General features: G+C 37.6%; 1 protein-coding gene across 1 annotated transcript; it reads left to right on the forward strand.

The window, feature by feature from the left end:
* Positions 1-6,517: 6,517 nt before the first annotated feature.
* On the forward strand, positions 6,518-7,190 carry LOC144998655 (2S seed storage albumin protein-like). The gene has a single exon (XM_078958390.1). The coding sequence runs from the start codon at positions 6,525-6,527 to the stop codon at positions 7,023-7,025; it is 501 nt and encodes a 166-aa protein (XP_078814516.1). The 5' UTR covers positions 6,518-6,524; the 3' UTR covers positions 7,026-7,190.
* Positions 7,191-9,938: the final 2,748 nt, after the last annotated feature.

Consider the following 9,938-nt stretch of genomic DNA (forward strand, 5'->3'; position numbering starts at 1 on the left):
CGGGATAGGAAAACTACGTTCGAAATTCATAACTCCTTCATCTGAACTCCGTTTTTGTTTGTATTTTTATCGTTGGACTACTATCGAAGAAATATTTGACTCTCGTTTAGATCAATAAGGATAGATATCTATCTATCTTAAATTCATTATTTACGTCACGCTGGGTAATGTCGGTTCTGTCGCGAAACTTCAACAGGTCATAACTTCTTCGTTATAACTCGGATTTTGGCATTCTTTATATGCAAGGAAACCTTGTGACATATACTACAACTTGGTTAAGATTAATCCTTCTAAATAATCTTCCATCAAAAATTCATTTTTGATGCTTATCGTCTCTAATTTGACTAGCCCGGATCTACGGACGTTACAATAAATTAATTAAAAATCAAAATGAATTTATTAATATGTTATGAAAATAATATATTAATTAGAAATCATATAATTTAATTAATAATTAATCAGAAATTGATTAGAATTATTTTTAGGATTAATTTGATTAATTAAAAATGCAAGGATTGTTTGGTTATTTATTGAAAGTTGAAGCAGGAAGGCTTTAGAACATCGTGGAATGAGGTGGACGAAAATTGGCTAGGATAAGTCTAGAATTTATGTCCATATGCTAAGGGATAAGCAAACAAGACAGCTTAGACAGCTTGATTGTTATATTAATTAATATAGGCTTTATCCCTTAAACCCTAGCTTTGGCCCCAAGTTTCCTTCAACTATATAAAGACCTCTCTGGCCTTCATAATTTCATCCATTCCTCTCTCACAAGCATTAGGCAGAAATTTTGAAGCTCTATCCCCTCTCTCTTTAAGCATCATTGGTTTTAGGATTAGGTGTAAACCATTAGAGGCACGACATTTGTGGTGCTAAGTTCAAGTGATTTCAGGAAGGATTCTACTTTGTTATCTACTAGTATAATCAAAATGTATGTTTTCTTTACCCTTTTATTTATTTCGAAAATAATAGGGCATAGGGTTCTTGATATTCATATTAACATTACATTCAATAGTGAAAACCTAGATCCTTAGAGTGTATGCAAACTTAGGGTTTTATCTTTTCTGCCAAAAATATGATTGTAACACCCATAAAAAATCATGTCAATTTTAAATCAATCAAAAACCAATAATTATTATAAATATGTTTTCAAAATGGTGTAATGTCAGAGGTATCAAAATCAAATCATAAAAATATAAGGAGGTACACGATCACGCCTTCGCCTTCCCGCGATCATCAGAAGTACCTGAAACAAAATCAACTGTAAGCCCGAAGCTTAGTGAGTTCCCCCAAAATACCAACGCCATAAAACCATATCAATATCATATAAACAAACAACATTCTTAATGAGCCGTCAGCCTGATTGGACCGCCTCGCAGGGCCATCAATCTATTTGGACCGCACTTCGAGCCATCGGCACGTTTGGACCACCTCTCTCGGCCTTCAGCCTATCCAGACCGCTTGTCGGGCCTTCGGTCTGACTAGTATGCCCTCCCGAGCCTACAGTCTATCTGGTCCGCACTGGGTATGTTGGCCTTCAGCATAAAGCAGGTCTGTATCAATCCAACCCCCAAATCAAACAATCATGTGCACAAAATATCATACGTTAGCATATATAATAGTCAAACTGATCTAACAGATCACTAATCATAGCAATACCCTATAACCAAGATACTGACCTACCAGGTCACTAAGCATATCACCATCCTAACTACTGTAACGCCCGGGTTTTAGGGCTAAGCATTTTTGTCAATGTAATAGTCTAGGTCAACTCTTGTAACTCTTTTTGAAGTAATAAAGGTAAAATATTTGAGTATTATGTGAATTTTGTGTGTTTATGTGTTTATTATTTAATTATAAATGTATAATTAATAAAGAATAAAACTGAGTGTCAAAATTAAAGTATGAGATAATCCCGATATCTCTACATAAAGTTTTAGAATATGTCTCAAGGTTTCCATGCATATAAGGAACGCCGAAATCCGAGTTATAACGAAGAAGTTATGATCCGTCGAAGTTTTACGACAGAACCGGCACCATACCGGGAAGCGTGAATAGTGAATTTATGATAGAGCGAGATTTAACCTTAGCGATCTAAACAAAAGTCGTAGAATATGTTAAACTAAGAACATCGATAAAAAAGAACGCCCAAATCTGACTTCGTATGAAGAAGTTATGAGATTTTAAACAGACCAATCCTGTCCCGGCCTGTTAAAAATATAACTTTAAAAATAAAGTCAAAATTAGCCGACGGAGTCTAAACGAAAGTTGTAGAGTACGTCTCCACCTACGCGTGGATATAAAGAACGTCAAAAACGGAGTTCGTATGAATGAGTTACAAATTATAATAGCATATTTACGTATTAAAATAAAGTATAAATCATGTATACGTACACATATATATACATATGTATATGTCATTAGAAAGGTATCGACGATGCGGTCATTATAAGACTAATGTTGAGTTCTTTCGACATTAGTTTAGTACAAATATCATTAAATCCATTTAAAATAGTATTATAGAGGGGTGTTTAGTTGTTTATATAACTAAAAGGTCATTAAGTAATTATGGAGGGTAGTTTTTGAAAATTTAATTAGTATAAATAAGAGCGTTGGGCTCTCATATTTCTTGCACCATTCTCTTGATTCAAGAGTCTTTCTCTCCTTATCCCCCGAGCATTTCGGTCCCTCGTGATTCGACTTCTCTTTCTGTAGTTTAGTATAGTAAGGTGAGCGCTGAAGCGCTGCACGAATCTTTCTTAGAAAGATTCAGCGACGAAGTTCTGCCCCTGCAGAGCCCGACTCCTAGCTAAAACCCCCTTGTAAGTAAGTTATGCTTACCTTATTTTAATATAGCTTATATTTAAAATTAGTATTGTTATTATGAACTTATAATAAATATTTGGGCTATTATTATGGGTTATATAAGTATTTTTTTTTAACGCTTATATAATAATAATAATAGCTAGACTATTAATTAGTCTCGGCGAATAATAGACTAAACTCTAGTGGTAATAATACTAGGTTTCGTCGAAGAAAATTCTATTTAAGAAGCAAAGCGTTGTCTGAGTTCGGAATCACCACCTTTTCAAGTGAGTGCATAGTTACTTTCAACTTACACATAGATATGAAGTATTTTATATAAATTACGTGCTATGTGTGCATATTATCTGAATACTTGCTATCTATGCTAGATGAACGTTGTTATACATGTTTTCAATGATTTAAACTGTATATGTATTTTATATCTACGAAAATGTTGGGGTAAAACATGGGTAGATGTAATAGGTGATGTGTGATAAAATGATGAGAGGCCTCGATGTTGTTGTTGTTGATCCAGTCATCTAGCGGAGTATAGATGACGACCACGGACTTTTCTAGACAGTCCAGTGGAACACTAGCAGGCTCGCAACCTGTATGTGTTGTGAACGATGTGTTCACCGGTGTACTCCATCCCCCACATGGTTGCCTATTAGGACATTTATTGTTGAGGAATCCCCTTAGCAGTAGTGTCCGTCCCGATGATGATCCTTAGGCTAGATCCCTTATGATAGGTGTTTAGGGACGTAAAGTGAGGATAACGGGAACGGGTAATCGGGTTATTGTTGATTGATGAAATTAATAAACTTATTTTATTGTGGGTTGAAAACCCTATGTGCTCACCAGGCTCCCAAGCCTGACCCACTCAGTTTTATGTATTACAGGTAGTGGCGCATGAGCATAGGTGTGATGTTTTGGACGAGGGATTACGGATATAGGCCTGTAGATATGAAATAATGTAGTAAGGCTTATATTGTACTGTTTATACTTTTGATCTGTACGAACATGACATCCCGAGTCTTTTAATGAAATACATTTCTATGGAAATGCTTTTGATAAATCTTTATCATATTATTGTTTTGGGACAAATTTCGCAACCCTTTTATTAAAAGATAACTCTGATTTTGAAATAAAGTATAAACAAAACCGGTCTTTTCTTGCCGTGATTTTGGGGATGTCACAACTACCAGGATGCTAATCAATAAGCATATCCTGCAATAAACCTGTATACAAATCCGAAAAGGGTCGGTATTGGTGCCTTCGACCCTGTTAGTATAGTGAGGACGGCTCACCTCACAAGTAACTTGGGATGATAAATGTCAAACTCCCCAAATGCAACTCCAAACTCAATCACCTACATCCACCAATGATCCACTTTCATAAATTCACAAATTACTAAAATACCCCCAAAAGTCAAATTGGTCAACCCTTGGTCAAAGTCAACGGTCAAGGTCAACAGTCCATGTTGACCCAACTCGTCGAGTGTAGCCCACTGACTCGTCAAGTCCTTCCATAACTCAAGAATCGTGAAAACCCTAGTTGACTCGTCGAGTTTCTAGACAACTCGTCGAGTCCATGTGGCGTCTAAATGTCGGGAAAACCCTAACTGACTCGTCGAGTCCATGTAGAAACCAACAACGTCCAATATTCATCTGACTCGTCGAGTTGTCCATGCAAATCATCGAGTCCCTTCAGTCCATTTCTCATTCAGATGTTTTTAAGTTACCCCAAAGCTCCAAATTGTAGCTCCAGCTTCCTACGACACAGTTACCACGTAAAGTTGCAAATTTTACATGTGTGCAAGGTCTTAAAGACTTAAAACACCAAAACCAAGTCTAAGATGAGGTTTAGGGCATAATGAGAGACCAATAAAAGATAAAGTTGATAGATTTATGAATTTAGGGCCTAGAGGAGTCCACATCTGAGACCATGTCCTTGTGACAAACTCAAACCCAAGAGTGGCTCCATTAAACCCCAAAAATAACTATGAACGTCCATAGGAGAAGATCTAAGCATGAAAGGGTCAAGGTGTTAGCTTTTTACCTCATATTGGTTGCCAAAATGAGGTATATGACAGATCCACTTCCTCATTTTCGATCCAAGCTCCTCACTCTTCAAGTTTCCCTAGGAGTCGGGGTTTTACAATTATCATTCACTTGAAATAGACTTCGTCCTCGAAGTCTGCTGCGGTAAATAACTCGGGGTAATGCTCCCGCATCTCTGCCTCCGGCTCCCAAGTCTACTCAGATCCCCTCTGGTGCTGCCATTGTACCTTTACCAAAGGTAAACGTGGTCTTTATAGCACGAAGAGGAGTCTTTTGCGAGAGAAAGCTCATATGCAAAGAGGAATTTGGGAGCACAATTGACCTTGAAGAGATTCAATAGTTAACCAATAAAGGAACCTTTGAAGACACTAGGGTTCAACCAGAGGAATAAATTCCAGTTAAAGATGAACTCAAGTTAGGGTTTTCAAACCCAAAAATCGAGCTTAAAGATATGGGTTTGTGTTATGATCTAGGTTCTTTTTTCGATGTGGTTTGTGTTTTTCGTGTTCTGATCTAACAAACACTCTTAAATCTGAAGCTCTTGAGTTTTTTGTGTTCTTCATGTTCTTTGTGTTCTGATCTAACACACACATGCTGAACATCTGATGAATCAGATAAATATGTCAAGAACATGATGAACAAACACATCAGAAGCTCTTATGTGTGTTCTTGAGTTTGAACTGAAGAATATGAAGAATTGATTTTTAAGGTTGAGTTCTTAAGTCTGAAAACCGAACACCCATATGGGTTTATGTTTGAAATTTGTTCAGGTCTAAGAAAGAGACAGGAGATAATAGACCCGGATTCTTGAGTTTGCCGGAAAAATCATGAACGCCGGAGACTTGTCGGAGAAGATAACCGGAGCATCGTTGGAGTTGTCAAACACGCTGGAAACCGGCTAAATCTCCGATAGCAGGTCATAATGATGTTTTTTTTTTTTTTGAATAATTCAACAAGTTTAATAGGAAAATACAGTAAAAAAAAACTCAATGACTAAATATACACAAATCGATAAATAAGTTATTCATTCCGGGTCGGGTTTTTCATTCGAATTACCATTTACAAGTCACACTAACATTTCAAATCTACTTGACGGTTGGATTTATACAAATTTTTTAGAAATTTTGGAATAGTTTATTTAAAAGTAAACCATCAAAATTAAATAACATGTCAAAAATTTGTAAATAATATCACTATTTACTAACAATTTAACTTTTAACAATTAACAAGCATTAGAAAAAATTATATTACCAAATCTTTAACAATAAAAAATATAAGGATTAGAAAATTTTATATTACCAAATCTTTAGCAATAAAAAATATAAAAAGTATTTAAGTGGACATTTGAAAAGCGTTAGCCTTTTAATAATGTGATGAAACTCGCGTATTCAATAACTTTACGAGAAACCCTCTTTTCCATGTGGATAATTTTAGTAGTGACTAGCGGCAGTCCATACACACATATCCAACCCAAACAAAATGGCCGGTTCCACGTCGGAACATCTGACCAAAAACTCGTATAGGTGTCAGTGAAATGTCACCAGCATCTGCCACCTGGCAGACCACCTCTCCACGTGTACTCGCTTCATCCTCCAATCTCTCACTATAACTACCTTATTCACCCCACACCTCCACCATCGCAACGGAAAACACCAATCAATGGCAAAACTCGGCGTGCTCGCACTCACCTTTGCCGCGCTTATCGCATGTACCTCAGTTTCCGCCTTTAGAACAATCTTCTTCACTAGCACCATCGAGGATGACGACAACGTCGTGTTCACAAGAAGCTACCGAGAGCAACAGAGTTGCCGCAAGGAAATCCAGCCGGAACAGTTAAACGACTGCCAGAAGTACCTAGAGCAAAACTCCCCGTACGCCGGCGAGGTGCTGGAGATGACCGTCGAGGACCCGAGAAAGCAGCACGAAAAGAAACAACTTGAGCAGTGCTGCAGAGAGCTCCGCAACGTCAAAGAGGAGTGCCAGTGTGAGGCTGTGCAGGAGGCGTTCCGGCAAGCTGAGAAGCAGCAGCAGCAAGGTGGAAGCAGCCATGGTTCGCAGCAGGAACGACAACAACGACAGATTTTGCAGAAAGCTCAAAACCTCCCAAGTGAATGTCGTTTGAAAGTTCAGCAATGTCGGATCCGATCTCCATGGATCTAAATGTATATGAACCGGTGGTGGGTTCTGTGATAATAAAGTTGTGGGAATATTCCGATTCACTGTGGTGATCGGAGTGATGAACTCATATAAATAATAATAAACATGTTTCAAGTATATGAGTGTGTGAGAGCGAGATTGTGGATGAACAAACGTATTCAAACTAATTACAATGAATTAAAAGATACTAATATTAGTTTTTATATTATATTTATAGTCACAGAACTGGTTTGAATGTGTATTCGAACACTTAAAAAGGGTTAACCATGCGCGACATCATGTTACTTTAATGCAATCCTTCTGATTTTAATTTTAATTTTTTTTTTGAAACGGCAAACTAATTAATCTACTCCTAAATAATCACCTATATCTCCATCTCAGACATCTCTTATGAGATAGTCACTCCATACCGCTAGACCATTAACCCTTTAACCCTTTGGTTAGAAAATAAATATACATAAAACTGACATTAATGGGTCCCCACAATAAAACTTTACTAGTATCTGGTTTTACATATACCAAATGGCCTTTGACCTTAGTTGTACTTTTGGAGTAGAGTAGATAAAAAATAGAAAAAAAAAGTTAATTAGTGATTTATTTTATAAACTAGTTTATAATCTATAAGTACCACGGATTAGAAATGTAAAAATAATTTTAATTAAATTATAAAGTAATTATTAAGCAATGATAAAAAAAATTAATAAATTAGGCAATAGATATTACAAATAAATTTTTTGTTGATGTGTTTGATATGTGTAAAATGGAGGAGTGAATTAATGGAAATTTAATTAATGAGAAAAAACCTTAGAATGATAAGTGGTAAATAATTAATATGAAGCTCTATTTGATTGATATGTAGCAAATGTACTACTCTTTTATTAGGTAGGAAGATAATAGTAGTAAATAGTAATCAATTTACTTCGGTGTAAGTGGAACTAGTATGAACGTTCATATTATTGTGAATATCAACAAACTAACTTTTTTTTGAAAATATCGATGGTTTGAATTGTCAACGTACTTGACCTAGACTCGTCCTCTTGTCATTTGCCCACAATCAAAATAATGTCAATTTCAAAATATTTTGTTCGCTGAACTAATTGCTAACTACGTATATTGTAGTTTTACCCACAAAAGAAAAAATTTATATTTTAATTAGGTGTAAAATTCATATATTATACGGGTTATTATAAAAATAAAATATTAAAGTGTAAATAATAAATATTTTGAAAATAAAATTTAAAAATAAAAATAAAAAAACATATTGATTGCAATTTACTATAATATTTATTACATTTAAAGTTACGCCGACAAGCGTCGATCAGACCTGGAGTTCCAGGTCGGGGATATGGTTCTCCTGAAGGTATCGCCTTGGAAAGACGTCATTCGATTCAGGAAGCGGGGCAAGTTGGGCCCGAGATACATTGGTTCGTTCAGGGTTGTAGCTCGGGTGGACAAGGTGGCATATAGGCTGGATCTGCCAGCCGAGCTCAGTCAGATCCACAACACCTTCCATGTCTTCTAGTTGCGGAAGTGCCTCGTAGATGATTCAGCGGTGGTGTCGTTGGAGGATATACAGGTTGATAACAGTCTGAATTACATTGAGCGCCCAGTCGCAATCCTCGACCGGAAGTCGAAGGATCTAAGGAACAAGAGGGTGGAACTAGTGAAAGTGCAATGGCAGGACTGCAAGGGTTCGGAATGGACTTGGGAGCCAGTGGAAGAAATGATGGAGCATTACCCCGAGTTGTTTCAGGATCGAGCGGCAGACTTCGAGGACGAAGTCTAAAATAAGTGGGGGAGATTTGTAGCACCTGGTTCCTGGTACGTAAAATTTATCTAAGTTTTGTCATTTTTAGCCTTGGACTCGGCGAGTTGTAGGTCCAACTCGCCGAGTAGGGACGGGTCTGGAACACGTTTAAGTTGGCGACTCGGTGAGTCCCCGCTGTCTGATGAAACCCTGAATTTCAAGGGTTTGCACCCTATTTAAACCCTCTTATCCGCCCCTAAGCTCGCCCCCTTCACCCCCCCCCCCCAAGAGCCTTATACTTCGTTCAAGCTTGTTTCTTGTGAGATTGAAGCATTTTGGTGTGTTTTCTTGAAGATTTGGAGAGGGAAGGAGAGTAGATCAAGAAGAGAAGAAGGAGGCCAGGCTTATTGGTGTTATCTCAGTGATTTCCTAGAGGTATAGCTCATTTTCCCTATGTTTTCAACTTTTCATACTTGTTGTCCCTTGTAGCTCCATGAAAGTCTTTCTTGAGCCTTTCCCCAAGCTTGTTTGTGTATTAGAGTGGATGATAGGTTGTTTAGCCTCCAGATATAGGCATGATTGAGCTCCAGGAGCTTGGATCTACTGCCTTTATGAGACCATAGTGCATGAAAGCCCTAGATCTACCATTTTGGTGCATTTTGAGCCCTAAAACTCTCATGGGTGTTTATTTACACGTAAAGTTGGAAACTTTACGTGTAAACCAGGCCCTAGGAACCCAGATCTATGAATGGCATGGGTTGGATTCAAGCATAATCGCGTGTATAGTATTTGCATGTGGCAGACTCGACGAGTTGTTCATCTGAATCGGCGAGTCGAGTCGCAAGTCCCCGATTTTTCCCTATTTTCGTGTTTGCGGGTTGGAGTAGTGAGTCATAGGATGTGACTCAGTGGGTTGGAAGCCAGACTCACTCATGTAGTAACTCGGCGAGTTCAAGGCAATCTTCTTGCCTCAAGAAAAGACTCGACGAGTTGTTCATACAACTCGACGAGTCTAAGCATATAGTGTTCTTTAAATGAAGGCGAACTCGACGGGTTGTTCATACAACTTGGTGAGTAGAATGAAGAACGTTGAGTCATCAGCTTAGAAGGAAAACTAGTCGAGTCAATGCTAAACTCGACGAGTAGAGATGGGTTAGTGGTCAGACAAA

The sequence above is a fragment of the Lactuca saligna genome, chromosome 5 (genome assembly GCF_052625555.1).
Source record: "Lactuca saligna cultivar CGN05327 chromosome 5, ASM5262555v1, whole genome shotgun sequence".
Classification (NCBI taxonomy): domain Eukaryota; kingdom Viridiplantae; phylum Streptophyta; class Magnoliopsida; order Asterales; family Asteraceae; genus Lactuca; species Lactuca saligna.

Bases quoted from the DNA above. Each gene is read 5' to 3' on its own strand.
- LOC144998655 (XM_078958390.1), top strand. From the start codon at position 6,525: ATGGCAAAACTCGGCGTGCTCGCACTCACCTTTGCCGCGCTTATCGCA.